The sequence below is a fragment of the Myotis daubentonii genome, chromosome 7, assembly GCF_963259705.1.
Source record: "Myotis daubentonii chromosome 7, mMyoDau2.1, whole genome shotgun sequence".
NCBI lineage: Eukaryota > Metazoa > Chordata > Mammalia > Chiroptera > Vespertilionidae > Myotis > Myotis daubentonii.
Window position 1 is genome coordinate 27,384,856 of NC_081846.1, and position 17,559 is coordinate 27,402,414.

General features: G+C 38.8%; 1 protein-coding gene across 1 annotated transcript in view; it reads left to right on the top strand.

Annotated features, from left to right (window-relative positions):
- NYAP2 (neuronal tyrosine-phosphorylated phosphoinositide-3-kinase adaptor 2) overlaps positions 1 to 6,230 on the top strand; it is a 129,052-nt gene extending 122,822 nt beyond the window's left edge. The window contains exon 5 of the mRNA XM_059704860.1: positions 696 to 6,230. Within this exon, the coding sequence (XP_059560843.1) occupies positions 696 to 923 (228 nt within the window). The 3' untranslated portion in view covers positions 924 to 6,230. The remainder of the gene's footprint in view (positions 1 to 695) is intronic.
- The last annotated feature ends 11,329 nt before the right edge of the window (positions 6,231 to 17,559 follow it).

The window sequence follows — 17,559 nt, forward strand, 5'->3', positions numbered from 1 at the left end:
AAGTGAACTATTTAACCCTTTCTAGTTATAAAGTAGATTTGCTACATAATTAAGTGAAAACTTCCCCATCCTGGATTAATGGCTTAATTACATTGCTGTCTTTAATTCTTTATGCTATTTATAAACAAGCCCATGTTTTATTTCAAGAATGCAAATGTTCATTAAAATCTATAAAACATAGACATATTGGGACCTAAAAGACAATGGAGTCAACATAGAATATTTGGCAAATTGCTTAAAAGGATAAAAACAGTTTTATTTCTATATAGTGGACTTTTACAATATACTGGAAAATATCTATGCCTAAGTTATCTATAATAATAAAAGGGCAATATGCTAATTAGACCAGACATCTTTCTGGACATCATTCCAGGCATCCTTCCAGACGAAGCCGGCAGCCAGAGGGAAGCCCGGGTCCCGGGTGCCAGAGGGAAGCCAGTGCTGACAGCTGGGGGATGGAAAGCCTACCCTTGCACAAATTTTGTGCATCGGGCCTCTAGTTGTATAATAATATCATAATGTTTACTAATTTAAGTAGAAAATGTATTTATAGTTTCCATACTTTAATTTTGCTTTGTAAGACATTCAAGCAGCTGACATTTTTCAAAACAACTACTAGCACAGTGCAAACAACAACAAAAACCTGCTTTCATTCCATTTTTTTTGTTCTGTATTCACTCTTTCTTTTTTGCTAGGTGGCATGCATGCAGTGGGTTCATGGAGACCATACAATGCTTGAGATGATTGAGAAAAAGCGTTGCTTGTGCAAGGAAATAAAGGCTAGACAGAAAACGGAAAAGGGTCTTTGCAAACAGGATAGCATGCCCATCCTGCCCAGCTGGAAGAAGAATGCAGGTGCAAAGAAGTACAGCCCTCCACCCTATTCTAAACAGCAAACGGTATTCTGGGATACTGCCATATGACTTTGTACAGGATGGTTTGAGTTCCACATGACTTAATGTGAAGAGGGAAGTCGACTCATTATGTGCTAAGTAACTGTTCAGTATCTTTTCTGTTGGAATGGAACATCAGCACTTCCCTGAAAAACTCATGGGAAGCTGCGCTTACTCATGGCAAGTGCAAAATAAAATGTATATTTCCTTGCAATTAAGGCACACTTATTTATCACGGATTATTTTGAATCCAGGAAGAGATTAAGATGTACATATTTTACTAGTTTATGGGTGACACCTGAAATAATACACAATATACGTATATAAATGACAGAAATATCAAGAGTTTTACTATATGATATAATTTTGGTATTAACTGGTTTGTTATCTTCTCTTTTATATATGTAATCCCTTGATGCCTTTTATTATTAATTTTGCAGTTAAACTACCTTTTTCTGCCCATATTTGTCTTCTGTACAAGAGCTCACAGCTATAAATCATGTTCAATCACACAATATATGATCTGGTGCTAGTAAAGTATAAGTTGAATATCATAATCATTAAGAACACATGTTGTTTCATATGTTTTTAAGAGTTGGACAGGGAATGCATGTGAGTGTGATGCTTAATGCGATGCTTAATTTGGGTGTTCACATTACATCGACACCAACATTTTTGCTACACTGGCTTTCTAAGAATTTCTATTGAATATCATCTTGATACTAAACAATATTTAGTCAGACTCCACATAAAGTTATTAGGGTATCTTTGGACATCCCAGCAGTAAAACTTTCCTTCAGAAATGACATTAAGGATGTCCATCCATGCATCATTGATCTGATTGGAGGAGACCAGGGTTCACTGTGACAAGGGAAGCAACAAGGAATCAAAAGTTAAATAAATAGTGAGACGACATTCAAGAAGCTGGGACCTGTGGCATTGCAGCCACTGTAATCACTATTTCTAAGTAAATTCTCATGTGTCTGTCCCCTCCCCCGTTACCCCCCTTCCCCCAAGAAGATGAGAAATAAATATTTAACCAGGTGCGTTTACAGATTTTAGTACACTAAATGTCAATCCTCCTCAAAATTTAGGTCTAGTAACAAAATGGTATTTCTTGTACATTTTTTCACCCTAGTTATTACCACATTTTTGGGTCACAGTCTTCTGTGCATGAGTATCACACCCATTCCCACTAATTATGACACCGTGACCAAAGAATTATGACCACTTGTTTATTTCATTTTCTTTCAAGAGAGAAACAGGAAATGCAGGGGATCGGGGACGGGGTGGATTGAACTTTATGAGGTGGTAAAATTTATGTTAAACAAATTATATATATCTTTTAAGAATAGCTTGTTAGTTGAATATAAATATTGCCACAAATGAATAAAAAGGCAACTATCACATATATTTTGTATATTTAAATTACTATTTATGCTTCTTAAAATTGACAGTATGTGGTTCTTTAACAATCAATTGAGTATTATATTTCTGAGAGACAAGGTATGTGTTTGAAGTTATTGTCATAGTGGTTTTCCTTGTAAGGGTTTTGACAGCAATAGTGCAGTGTTGCTCAATAAAACCAAATATAGCAGGAGTTAGGGAACTTTTGTAATCTATATTCCTAAAAAATCTAGTAATACTTTATCAGTAATAGTTCCTTTCAAGCCTTTGAAATCTTATAATTTTTTAAGATTTTATAATTAATGTATATTTTGATGTCCAATTAGAATTCTGAAAAAAAATAAGGAAAAGGTAAGTGGGAGCATGTGTATTTGTCATGTGTGTGTGAATGAGGACTCAGTGGGAGAACTGTGTACATAAAATGCTTTCTAAAGTTTTAGGTTTTGCTTGTATACTTGAGGTGGTAAAAACAAATAAAAAGCAGAACCACAAGTTCAGGAAATCTTGGAGGGATCTTAAGGAGCTTAAATAAACCCTGTTGCCATATTTCACCAGTTATGAAACCCAATAACTCATGGGACACAAATCTGAGTGATAAAAATGTGTTAAGATAAAATCATAATTAAAATAAAATGTATTAATAACCCAAGTTGTTATACTGATTCAAGTCATTAGGACCACATACACTCAAGCCAATCAATCAGACATCAGACATCAGTTCTTAGCATCTTGATTATGATCTTGGTTTATTTATTATATTCAGGCTCCATAGGGTCATGATTGGATAATTCCCTGGAACTTATATTTAGGTAACATGTGTAAGCACGTTTTCAGATGCTGATCTTCTCCATATTTCTCTGACTTAAGCAGAAGACTTTTTTAATGCTGGCCATTTGTCAAGAAGGAAATAGGGGTACTGACATGATTTGGGCTGGATTTAGCCATTCCCATTTATTCTGCCCAACTTGTTGCCGAGTTTCATGAAATCCTTTTTATTTTTTTTATTTTTTAAATACATTTTATTGATTCCAGAGAGGAAGGGAGAGGGAGAGAGATAGAAACATCAATGATGAGAGAGAATCATTGATCGGCTGTCTCCTGCACCCCCCACACTGGGGATGAAGCCTGCAACTGGGGCATGTGCCCTAACCAGGAATCAAACCGTGACCTCCTGGTTCCATGCTCAACCACTGAGCAACACTGGTTGGACATCAGATACTCCTTTTTAAAATAAGCTATTTTCTAGAAAGGTAACTTGTTTGAAATTCTGATCTTAGGCAATGGTTTCCATTTAATTTCTCTCAATCTTGCTTTCAATGGGGAGTAATGGAAAGATCTGGAGAAGTGGTTTCATGGATTTTGGCTCAGGAACTGTTATTATGTGCCTATCCTACTGTCTACTCTGGCTTAGCCTGTATGGCAATAGCAAATCTATAATGGATTTCCTCTTGGTATATGCTTCTTTATGTGGAGGGAAAAGGAGGATAGGACAAAGAAAAAGAGCTTACTTTCTCATGGTCATCAATTAGGACACTTTAGTCTATGAATTTGGTTAGATTATGACAAAAATCCACCTTCAGCCAGAACAGCATTGAATGGCAATGCTCATCTTTTTCGCAGTGCCAAAGAACAGATCTTATCCTGGTATGTTTAGCAGGTGGAAAGCACTCAGACCTACGAAAACATGGTCTTTTCACAGCAAATTTTGGAGACACAGAATTTTATTGGCTGTCAGCCAGATGCTTTTATATGTGAGAAACTTCCTATCTGAGAAGAGACAAATCAAATCCTGAATTTCTGCCCAGTCCCAGTAGCCAGCACACTTGGAGGTCTCTCAAGAGTTCTTTATGGGAACACTACCCCCCTTGCCCCGTGTTCACGCTGTCGAAGCAAGTGTGGAGTGAAAAGTGACTGATCTGTGTCAATGAGCATTGCTATCCTCCCATATAAAATTGCTGGGAGAGTGAAACAAATAAAACAGTGGGAGGTTAACATTTGTAGTTTTACAGAATATACATCTTCAAATACACAGCCATTGTGTGGATACAACCAGACAGAACTTCACTTTTCAAAATAATGACACCGGAACTTCAGAGACACTGAGGTTCCAGAAAGTTGTCTTTGCTTTGGAGAGGAGAGAAACCTTTTTCTTACTACATTCTGGCTTTAGCCTCATTCTCACACACCTTTTGGGTTGACCCTTTTGAGTGAGGTTAATGAGCAAGTCAAAAACACTGAACAACCCTGTTACGATATCATTTTAACTAAGTAAACAAGACATCTAAACAGTGCACATAAAATGCAGTTTTTCTATTACTTACATGTTAAGGTGAGCCACTTGCCTATAGAAAAGAGCCCGTAAGCTAATTATGGCTACCTATGAAAATAAGCAGAGTCCTATGATTTAAGCAGTAATCTGAGATGAGAAATAATTCACCTTTGTGAAGGAATAGATGTAGAATAAAATAGCAATTTGTAACTCATTATGTCCCAAACTTAAATGGAAGTGAAAGAAAAATGGTACTTATAGTATTTAAGATAGTTAACTGTAGAATGTGGACAATTTATTAATCCATTACTCATTTAACAGTTCACAGTTGAGCAACTTATGTATCAGTTATTTAAAAAATTTGTGAAGTATTTGGCATTAAATATTCAAAAGATGTGGCCCTGCCTTTAATAAGCTTAATTATGCAATCATTAATATTTTCAAAACAAAGTCAATTGTTTTTAAGAAGATATACAATATCACATGTGCTTGACATCACTTATGTGCTTATATATGGTATTCTCTTTTCTTTCAAATCCAATGTACAGTCAAAATAAACTATTAAAACATAGTAAAGTCAATGTCTAAGTATAAAATGTTTATGTGTAAGCCTCTATGTGTGCACATAGGATATGTACCACTGTCTATCAGAAAATCAGTAAGATGATAGCAAGTTTTGCTATGTTGGAATTGAACACTATTGCTTGGGATTTAGATTAATTTATAACCTTTTGATATTTGGGTCAATCACAGCATAGCAAAGGTGTTTAATCTGGAAAAATAATGTCTGTACATTTCCATTTAAGTGTTATATAAATTCAAATTTAAGGGGAAACATCTTTACAGAGATATTGTTGGATTTATCTCCCAAGTATATATGACACATTTTTTGAAGTGTTCAGTTGTTCCCAAATGTGACTGGGTTTGCCTACCCTAAAAGCATTTACATTTACTCGTGTATACAGCCACATACAGTATACATACTGTATATAATATATAGGGAAATGTTTAGTAATTCTTTGGTTTGGAACTCCTTAACATTTGTAGTGTAGCAGTTCGTGTAAAGTGCACTGTGATTATACAAATCAAAGCACAGTAAAGTCACAGGTCTTGTTATCTTGCACTAAAAATGTGTTTACGTATTTAGCAAGTGTATGTTTACTTTCTTGCTTTTTTCAAGAAATTGAAACAAATAGCTATTAAGAAAATTATATAAAATAATATGTTTTTTAGTGGGTAATGGCACTACATTTTTAAAAGACAGGGTTTTTAAAGGAAACCATTTACCATCCATTCCAAAATGACATGTTTACCATATCTAAAAACCTGAATGTCATATTGAATTTTTCATAAACTTGTCAGGTATGTGCCTGAAAAAAATGTGCAAATAAGCATTAGATAACAGATTTCTCTACTCGTGTGTTGTTAGCCATTTCTATATACATAATAATACAAACATTGATGTTTTAATTTCTCTTAAGTTTTGTACTTGGTTTTTTAGGTAACATGTAATTATAAATGTACTTTGATACTACTGAAGTAACCAGATGTTGTTTAAAAACAAATTGTTTTCTTTAGTGCATTGACAATATTTTAAATACTTTTGTGCTTATTTATTTGTGCTCCCGTGTAATTATAATAAAAGCAATAGTTTAAATTAATTGACTTTGTTGTGGCTGGTATTTATTCATCCAGAAACAAGATTATGTCCTAGCCAGTTTGGCAAAGTGGATAGAGTGTTGGCCTGTGAACCCAAGGGTCCTGGGTTCGATTCTGGTCAAAGGCACCACACCCAGGTTGCAGTTGCAGGCTCCTCCCAGGCCTGGGCCCTGGTTGGGGCTGTGCAGGAGACAACCAATCAATGTGTTTCTCTCACATTGAAGTTTCCTTCTGTCTTTCCCTCTCTCTTCCCCTCTCTCTAAAAATCAATAGAAAAATATCCTCGGGTGAGGATTAGAAAAAAGAAAAAGAAACAAGATTAGTAAGAACTCTTTCAAAGAAAACTGCACACATTTTTCAACTTCTGCAGCTGCTCATGAGAGTGTGTGCATTATGGATGATGGCGTGGGTGAGCACTGAGAGCCTGGTCTTCAATTTAGTTATGTGACCCCCAATTGTCCTCAATCACCACTTGGCTTCTGTGTGAAATAGGTGAACTACTAAATAAGAGGAATCTGGACATTTCTTGTGTTTCAGTATGCACCTAATTCCAATTAAATGACTCAGCATGTATCTAAAGTGTGCTGGAGGCATTAAAGAAAAATTTCCATCAGTCCTAGACCTGTGCATGCAGACAGAATATTTATTGGAGGGGTATTTAGCATGCTGATTTATGCAGTTATACTTCTATACTTCAAATAGTAAGTTAGTATGTTAAATTGTTTACTATTATTATTGCTAGAAATCAGTAAAAAACCTCTCAGTAATATATGAACTATTCCATCATCGTGCCCTTCCCTCATCTCTTCAAACAAAAGAAAATATACATCAATCAATATATAGTTAAGAGATTGGAGTCACGTTATCAACCGTCTCAGAGACGTGTGATTTAGATTTTTAGAAAACACATGGGTCCATAGGCTGTTTGGGGTATATTATATTTTAATAAAATTAAACTTCGTGAAAATGTAGGCACATATGTCCACATGGAAATGAGTAGGTAGATAATAGAAAGTTAAATGTAACTGTGAAAATAATCAATGTATACCCTCTCAGCTCCAAATCTTCTCCCTCACCCCCCGCCCCCCTTCCCCCATGGCCTGTTGTGTTAAAATGGATCTGGACCGTTTTTATAGTTTTCCTTTGCAACTTGTTTTTTAAGATTTGTCAGCAGAGGTGATGGAGAGAGTCTTCCTGAAGAAGAGAGACTGCCTGAAGAAGGGACTGTCTCTCTAATCCTCCAGCAGGATGTGTGTGGATGATCCAAGCAATTCCCACTCCATGAGTTTCAGTGGCATCCCAAGGGGTGTCTCCAGTTTTCCCCTGGACCAGCTCTCACCCAAGGCAACTCAGCAATCTACTCTGCCTTCCAGGGGACCACAACCTTACCCTTTCTAATGAGGACTGAATTCCAGCATTGAGGAATTGTACCTTCCATAATTGTTCATTCCTTGGGCAATCTCCCTCAGCACCAGGGTAATTTTTAGGATTCTCTCTAATACTGTGCAGATTTTTTTCTTGTAATAGGGAATAATTCTTTACATCAAACACTCCCTGTTTAAATTATTGTGTGGTTTCTATCTGCTGATTGGATCTTAACAAATACACAATAATTTTTATTCTTTTTTTACTATTATTATTGTTTTTCATTTTTAGGAGCACTTTCCTGAACTATTGTCTAGTGCCCCAATAAGATAAATATATGCTTCAAAAATGTTATAGCAGCATTTTAATATTGATGACAGCAAAGCGTTGAAATTGGTGATGGCCTTTATGAGCCAAAATTAATATTGGTCAAGTTTGGTCCCAGTCACTTGTTATAAATAGCTTAATAAAATACCTATATATTTTATTCAGATATTCTTAATCTCTTGCTATTAAAAGAAGACTTTTTTTGAAATTTAGCAACTTGTCTGATTTTATTCCTCCCAGTTTTATTGTGTTTTATTAATATTAATTTAAAATTAAATTTAACCCTTTTGTTGTTTTAAAATGTTGAACATAGGTAGAGTAGATATTGATGTGGAAGAATGACTTTCAAATATTCAGTCCCTAGCACTCATCCTAACCTGTCCTAACAAGCATAACTACTGAATAAATAGTTGTGCATTTTTGTTTTTATACTGAAAAATTATTTTTTTCACTTTATGTTTACTAACATAATTATGTATGCAAAATTCAATCGGAGAATCTTTTTACTATCTGCATTACTTTTCTGGCTATTATTTTTATTAGTTTTATTTCATAAGTATTACTGAAAACATTTTTTCTACATAGGGTGGATATTAAAAACTGCAAAAGATAAACTGACAAACAAATAGGTGATCTACTAAATAAGAGTAACCTGGAAGTATGCAACAGACTGACATATTTCAGAGGGAAGGGGGGAGTGGGTTGAGAAGTGATTAACCAAAGAACTTATCTATATATATATACAAAAGCCTAAGCAATGGGCTGACCGGTAGCTATGACTTGCAATGACCACCAGGGGGCAGACACTCAACGCAGGAGCTGCTGAGCTGCGGTGGCTTGGCAGCTGTGGTCCTCAGGTGATCCACCTAGAACCAGAGAGGAGCAAGCCCGATTCCAGGGTGCATCACCCGAGAGCCACCCTCTCACAATCCAGGACCTTTTAGGGGATGTCGGAGATCTGGTTTCAGCCAGATCCCCACAGGCCAAGCAGAGGGACCCCACCGGTGCACGAATCCTTGCACTGGGCCTCTAGTATGCATATATACATAGCTCATGGACAGACAATAGTGCAGTAAAGGCCTGGAGAAGGGGCAGGAGGGGATAGAGGGGGTCAATGTGGGGGAACAAGGGGGACATCTGTAATACTTTAAAAAATAAAGATAAATTGTAAAAAGCCTATTTCACTCCAGATTAAAAAAGAAAACACATATATTAGGTACTGATTATAACATACACACTCACACACACACGTACTCATTTATCATTCTGAAATTTCCTCTGCCCTTTATACTTATTCCCAACACATCACACAGCCCTCCACTCCTGGGACCTTTGCTAAGACTTTCTCCCAAATATTATCCCCTTATCTCCAGGGCCAGGCACTAGAGATTGAGGTCACAGAAGGAGAAGTATTCTGATGGGCTCTTCACTTGTTACAGATACTGAAAACGTTACCATTTCTTTAGTTCAATCCTTTTGCTTTCACCAGAAACATAATATACACGGCCTTAGGAGGATATGCTTGCTAAAGCAGAGCCCTTTGACATTGTCTCATCTGCCTCTAATTCAGGTTTGCTTCCATCTCAATATAATAACCAATGTAGCAAGTCAGTAAAATTTGGGGCCAAATTAATTTCCATAAGTCTTTGCCTTCTATCATCTTTAGGGACTAAAGCTAGCCTGTCAGACCAGTTGCTGTGCATGGGCAGGACTCAGGGAGCTATCCTACCTTTTGGGGTCATCTGCAAAGTTCTACCACACACATATATTGTCCATTTAAACCACACAATCTTGGAGGAGTTTAGTTTTCAATTTTAATTTTTTAATGTTTATTTTATAAACAAGGAAACACATTTTTCAGAGTGGTAGAATAATCTGCCCAGGACCACTTATGTATTTAGTGGCAGAGCAAGGAATTTAAATATGTCTTTAAAACCAACTCACTTTCTACCACCTTGTTTTACCCATAGTGAATACTAATTTAAGTAAATGCCAAATGGCACTGGGCATTACTTTAAAATCATGAGAATGTAAATTTTCACAGGGTACACACTTGTGAATGGGAACTGTATTAGTCGGGGTTCTCCAGAGAAAGAGAACCAATAAGTTTTTATATTGGAAAGAGAGAGAGAGAGAGAGAGAGAGAGAGAGAGAGAGAGAGAGAGAGAGATTATCTCATGAAATTATGGAGGCTGACAAGTCCCAAGATCTGCAGAGTGAATAGTCCAGCTTGAGACTCAGGAGAGCTGATGGTTCAAAGAATGGATAACCAATAGAGCTGATGGTGTTACAGTTGGAAGGCTGGCAGGCTTGAGACCCAGGAAGAGTCAGTGTTTTAATTAGAGTCTGAAAGCAGGCAAAAATCTGATGTCCCAGTGCAAAAGCTGTCAGGCAAAAGAAATTCTCTATTTCTTAAGAGAGTGTCAGCCTTTTTGTTTCATTCAGGCCTTCACCTGATTGAATGCAGCTCACCTACATTAGGAAGGGCAATCTGTTACTCTCTCTACTGATTCAAACGCTATTCTAATCCAAAAACACCCTCAAAGAAATACCCAGAACAATATTTGATAAAATATCTGTGCACTCATGGACCCATGAATTTAACACATAAGATTAGCCATCATAGAAACCTTACAGTACAACAAACTTGCAACTGAAACTGCCAGTTTTTCTAGATGTTAACTCTCCAAAAATTAGATTGTGTAACTGTGTTATAAGCCACCATTCTTATCTTCTCAAAATGTATTATATGTGTATTTTTCAGAAGCTATATTTTATGTTATGACAACTCTCTTTACACCGAATTTTATTTATCTTGCAGTGATTAACCCCGTTCTTAAATAAATTGTGAAAATCTTCAAGAACCTTTTTTCTGAAATTTCTCTGGGTGGCATTAAGCACTAAGGATGTTAATTGATTCCTTAAGTTTTTATTAAAGTCAGGTTATTTTTACCCATAGGCTACCAAGTTATCAAAGATAAATTTATCAAAAACCGATCTATCATCTTACTTTTTAAATTCCATTTTCATTTTAGAGAATAAATAGTCCTTATTGATTTTTCTTTGTTAATTTCTATATTATAAGGAATTATAAAAACTGTTCATTGCCTGGTTAATTCTTCATCCTGTATTACATATGAACTGGGAAAACTTCTCAAAATACAATTTTAAGTAAATTGGATGTGGTATATTCCATCTGGGAAACACTTTTGTTCAATGACCACTGCTCATGAAGACTGTCAGAAATTTTTATGGTTGCACTTTGTTAAAAATCATCAAGGTAGTAATTTACAGTATTTAATATTTTCAAATGGAATTACATTTATTAAACCTGATTAGTAGCCATTGGACCTATGAAGCTTGAAGCAAAGTCATATCAGACTCATCAATCAAAGCATTAAAAGATTAGAAGGATTTTCAAGATTACCTGGCCAGCACTCTTCCTGTGTTTTGATCTTAATGGTTCCAGGTTGTAAGAATATATGCTATTTTAAAATTCCTCAGGATTCCCTAAGGATTTATTACAAAAGGGCTATTGTATGGCAATGTGTAGCAATAATAAAATATGTACTTGCTATTTTTAAGCATAAGAATTAGGCACTTCAAAGATTCATCTTTCTCTTCACTTCAAAAATTTATATAATACCTGCTAATAAGTACTTTCTTATTTTGAGGAGATTCTTTAAATTTTAATGAGAACTGTTAGAATGTCAATGTAAATACAACTACAGCTCCTCCATAACCCACTTAAATGCTCTTCCAATGAGAGGAAACAAAACAATGTCTGATATTTGCTGGCCCCTGAGGGTTGACCACTACTCTGAAGGGCCTTTGGGAGTTAGTAGTTCTTGGGAACCCAGCCTCCCAGGTGCCAGAAAGGCTGCCACCCAGTCTCCTCTAACAGCCCCTTCGTTTTTTGAGCCTATCTCTGAGGGGCTGAGATAAAAGTGATGGCATAAACACAGCAGGGTTTCCAGTGCCCAGAATCTGCCAGAGACTTGAAGATAGAACTAATAGATATGGGTGTCTTTAACTAGTTTCATCTTTAAACATCTTGAGATGAGGTTGAAAATCAAAACAATTTTATTTCTGGAATTGAACCAGGAAGATTTATCAGTTTGGGTCAAGTTCAATTTTGAAAATATTTTTATTGGCCTGTTTTACTTAAAAAATATGTGTACATTTAATGTTTGGTAAAATTTACTAGTCTATATAACTGTTTTCCAGCTTGAGTCTGAACTGACATTCAGATGTTCCTGGCGGGCAGCCTAGAGATCACCAAGAATTCATTTGAAGAATCAGTTTTCAGGAGAAGTTTGGCCCAAAGCTACACATAGGGCAGGATTAAAAGGGGGGGAAAGGCAAGAGTAATCAATGAAGCTAATTATTGAAGTCCTGGACCAATGAGAGACTGGGGGAAATTAGTGTGTATTTGGGTCTTTCTAGCTGTAGAGGAGGTAATTCTTTGAGTTGGGGAGAAAGGTGAAATTTCAGAAAAAAAGGCAAACAGTAAATCTACTGTTTAGTGGTCTGATAAAGGTACTCATGCTGTCTACTCTTCCCTAAAGCCAAACTCTTGAGTGTAGTGGGGTTGGGTTAGGGATACATGGGGTGGGGGTAGAAGGATGGGAAGTGAGAGGGGTTGGGCTTAAGATAAATTTCCCACAGAGTCTGGGAAACTCAAAAAAAGAAGACATTTTTTTATAGCATTTCTATCTAAACCCCTAATGTCTAGCTTCACAGAAACCCTCATGCTTGATTCAGGAATAGAAGAGTATGATGGGGATGTGAAGATATTCAAGGCAGACGTGGATGGACTACCAAGTTTTCCTGACCACAGAGTGCAGCAGAAGTCTGAACGTCGCCAGTACCCAGGATGAGAGACCTGCCGCTGACATGCTGAGAGGAGGTCCAAATAGGGCTGTGTCATCTCAGCTGAGGGGTAGGTGTGGACAAAGGACTAGCACATCTCCTCCCTCTTCCATGCTTTGAGCATCCCTGCAGTCCCCAGATTATTGGTGTTCTATTAGAAAGGGAGTGAGAGGGGAATCCCAAACTACCCAAAAATGTCCTGAAGTAGCTGCTACTTCTCTGAATGAGAGATTTGGAAACTCACAGGATAGTATCCAGGCACATAATTTGAAGAGAGGGAGCAGGGGTAGAAGAAGGAGGGAGAGAGGAAGGGAAACAAGAGAGAGGAACAAAAGAAGAAAGGAAGGGAAAGAATGAAATAGAAAAGGAATAGAAAATTGGAAATGATAAAACTAAAATGTACAAGAAGTTATAGTCTACATAGAAGCAAATTAAAATACAGTATGGTTTAGTATTATAGAATAAAATCAACTTAACTGTGATACTAGAAACAATCTCTTTCATCTTTCACAGTTGTTAAGATTAAGTTTCTAAGATGAAAATTTAATTCTAATGCACTGTTTGAGGGGGAAAAACCCCCACAAAAAACCACTACTGGCATGCAATAAAAATGTAGGCATATAGATGCTGGAATCTCTACAGTCAATGGACAAATAATGGCCAACTTGGTTGTGGGTGTAGAACAGAGTGTAAAAGTTGATAAAGTTAATTACTTAAAAAGGCAAAATTTCAATGGCAAAGTGGGAGAAGAAATAAGAAGGGAACTGTGAAGAATATGTATAAGTAATAGGTAAGAGTAGTGACAACTTATCTTAGTGGGGGGAAGGGGAAAATGATACCATATAAATTCTATGGAATAAGAAATAGGGATTTATGTATCTTATCCTATCTAATAAAAGAGAAAAATGGTAATTGGCGTACGACGATACCCTTTTCATTGGCTAATCAGGGCTATATGCAAATTAACTGCCAACTATGATTGGCAGTTAACTGCCAACTATGATTGGCAGTTAACTGCCAACTATGATTGGCAGTTAACTGCCAATTAAGATTGGCAGTTAACTGCCAACAAGATGGCGGCTAATTTGCATATGTAGGCACAATGCAGGGAGGCAAAAGGGAAAGCAGGAAGAAGCCCCCTGCCACTGACAGTGATCGGAAACCCAGGGGGGAGCTAAGAGCTGGGGGGCAGGGCAACGGCGGCCCTGCCCCCCAGCCATGATCAGAGAATCAAGTGCCTTTGCCGCCCTGGCCAGTGATAGCAGGAAGTAGGGGTGGAGCCAGCGATGGGAGCTGGGCACGGTCGAAGCTGGCAGTCCCGGGAGCTAGGGGTCCCTTGCCTGGGCCTAAAGCAGAGCCCACGATTGCGGGGCCGCTGCAGCTGTGGGTCCCCGCTGCCCAGGCCGGACACCTAGGCCAGAGGCGTTAGGCCTGGGCAGGGGCGGAGCCTGCAACCACGGGGAGCTGGGGGTCCCCTGCCCAGGCCTGACACATCTGCCAGAGGCCTCAGGCCTGGTCAAGGGGCCGATCCAGTGATTGGTGATCAGAGGGTGATGAGGGTCAACTCCTCTGGCCGAGGCATCAGGCCTGGGCGGGGGGCTGAGCCGGGGATTGGGGGATATGATGGTCCCCTTGCCCAGGCCTGAAGCCTGGGTCAGAGGCGTCAGGCTTGGGCGGGGGGTGGAGAAAGCGATCAGAGGGAGATGGGGGTCCCCTGCCCAGGCATGATTCCTTGGCCAGAGGCCTCAGGCCTGGGCGGGGGCCAGAGCCAATGATCAGGGGAAGATGGGGGTCCCCTGTCCAAGCCTGACACCTCTGGCGGAGGCGTCAGGCCTGGGCAAGGGGCTGATCAGGTGATCGGAGGGTGATGGGGGTCTATGCCTCTGGCGGAGGCGTCAGGCCTGGGCAAGGGGCCGATCAGGCGATCGGAGGGTGATGGGGGTCTACGCCTCTGGCTGAGGCATCAGGCCTGGGCAAGGGGCCGATCCTGCGATTGGAGGGTGATGGGGGTCAACGCCTGAGGGCTCCCAGTATGTGAGAGGGGGCAGGCTGGGCTGAGGGACACTCCCCTCCCCACACACACCCAGTGCACAAATTTTGTGCACCAGGCCCCTAGTTAATGTCATAAAGGGGCAATATAAAAGCTAAACGCAATGAGATCAATGGATGGTCAAAATGCATTTAAGCTAAATCATTCTGTCATAGTGACAAAAAATGATACTGTTTTTATTTAAAAATATCAATAAGCATGTTGTCTAAAATTATGAAGGTACCCACCATTACATCTAAAAACAATCAGCCCTAGCTGGTTTTGCTCAGTGGATACAGTGTCAGCCTGTGGACTGAAGGGTCCCTGTTTTGCGAGGTTTTGATTTGGGTTAAGGGCATATGAAGGAGGCAGCAGACCAATTATTCTCTCTCATCATTGATGTTTCTATCTCTCTCTCTCCCTCGCCCTTCCTCTCTGAAATCAATAAAAATATATATTTTTTAAAAACAGTCCAGTTGGCATGGTTTAGTAATTGAGCGTCAACCTATGAACCAGGAGGTCATGGTTTGATTCCGGTCAGGGCACATGCCAGGTTGCAGGCTCAATCCCAGTGTGGGGCTGATCCCTGTCAACTGATCAATGATATTCTCTCATCATTGATGTTTCTCTCTCTCTCTCTCTCTCTCTCTCTCTCTCTCTCTCTCTCTCTCTCTCTCTCCTTCTCCCTTCCTCTCTGAAATCAATCCTACATAAAGAAGGTAATATGCAAATTGACCCTAACAGCAGAACGATTGGGAATGACTGGTCACTATGACACACACTGACCACCAAGGGGCAGATGCTCAATGCAGGAGCTGCCCCCTGGTGGTCAGTGCGCTCCAACAGAGGGAGCTCTGCTCAGCCCCAAGCCAGGCTGATAGCTGCCAGCACAGCGGTGGTGGTGGGAACCTCTCCCACCTCCTCAGCAGCACTAAAGATGTCCGACTGCAGCTTAGGCCTGCTCCCCGCTGGCAAGTGGAAATCCCTGAGGGCTCCCGGGCTGCCAGAGGGATGTCTGACTGCCAGGTTAGGCCCGATCCCCCGGGGAGCGAGCCTAAGTCAGCAGGTGGACATCCCCCAAGGGGTCCCAGATTGCAAGAGGGCACAGGTCGGGCTGAGGGACCCCCCCAAGTGCACCAATTTTTGTGCACTGGGCCTCTAGTAAAAAATATATTAAAAAATAAATATAACCATTATAAAAATAAATAAAAACAATAGAAATTTTAAAAGGTCTGTAGAGCATGGGATTAGAAAAGAAAGAATTTCAGAACTTTATTATCATTTTTTCTGTACAACTTGATATTACTCTGAGGAAGAATTACTATAATAGAGATTTAATGACAGTAGCAATAATGCCTTTTAGTGTAGTGGTTAAGTCCATGGATGTTGGCATACCTGGATTTTAAATCTAGTACTTAATGACTTAGTGGCTCAGAGGCTTGGGAAATTTTCTTTACTCTCTCTTGTAACTTCCTCCTTTAAGTGTTGCAAGCATTTAATATGTGGGTGTAATTTCTGAAAATGAATCTGTGTGCCATGGTAAGTGCTATGTAAATATTGGGTTATACTCCCCAATATTTCTGATCCTTTACAGATTTATATTTGCCTATTTAATGGTGACACAAATGTAAATATTTGTTATATTTAGGCTTTTAATCTATATGTTGATGGAGACATAAAGTCTCTTCTGAATGGGTTACCTCCTCATCATGCATAAAAATCCTCAGTGCTTCCCAATGGCCTAAGGAGGAAGTCTCCACTTATTTGGAAAGCAACAAATAGTCCATTCCCCATTAACATTTCTTGACCAAGTCATGCTAAACTTGTTCTTTCCAGCATAATATATTGAGTTAATTATTTATCTCTAAAGGAACTTAGCTTTATCCAGTATAGGTAGTAGAATTTCAACATATGTTTATCAAATGAATAAATAAATAAACAAGATTATAAAACTATAATAACCCTGTTGTTTGATACCAGAAATAGATATTTATTCTCTCCTAAAGATCTCAAAAATACATTATACAATTTTTTTCTTTGCCATACAAATCCAATATGATAAGAAAATAAAACCCAATCTTTTTCTTTATGTTTGGGGCTCCAATTAGAATAGAATATTATTGAGAGTTGATTTTAAATACATATTTGTTGAGTGAGTTAATACATGAATGGCTAAACAGATGAATGAATTAATGTGTGTTCATTCTGAGCCAAAGAACTCCTATTAAATACAATTAGTGAATTTAACTGCCGGCTGTATATGAGTTTTCTCACTTTAGAATTAAAATCTTCAATTCATAGTCTAGTTAAATGTCTAGATATTCTTAAAATAGGTGATATGTAAATGCAAAATTAGAGCCAAAATTTGGTTCTTCAATGTTTTATCCTATATAATAAAAGCCTAATATGCTAAGTGGCCGGTCGACCAGTTGGCCATTCAACCAATCAAAGTGTAATATGCTGATGATAGCTAGGGCTGCTCAACCACTCGCTATGATGTGCACTGACCACCAGGAGACAGACACTCCAACCAGTAGGTTAGCTTGCTGCTGGGGTCCAGTCAATCAGGACTGAGCAAGATAGCCCAGACACACACTGGAGCCCTCCTGTGGTCCCTTCCTGGCTGGCCAACCTCCTGTGTCCCTCCCTGGCCCTGATAATGCACCAGTGGGGTCCCTCAGCCTGGCCTGAGCCCTCTTGCAATCCAGGACCCCTCAGGGGATGTCAGAGAGCTGGAT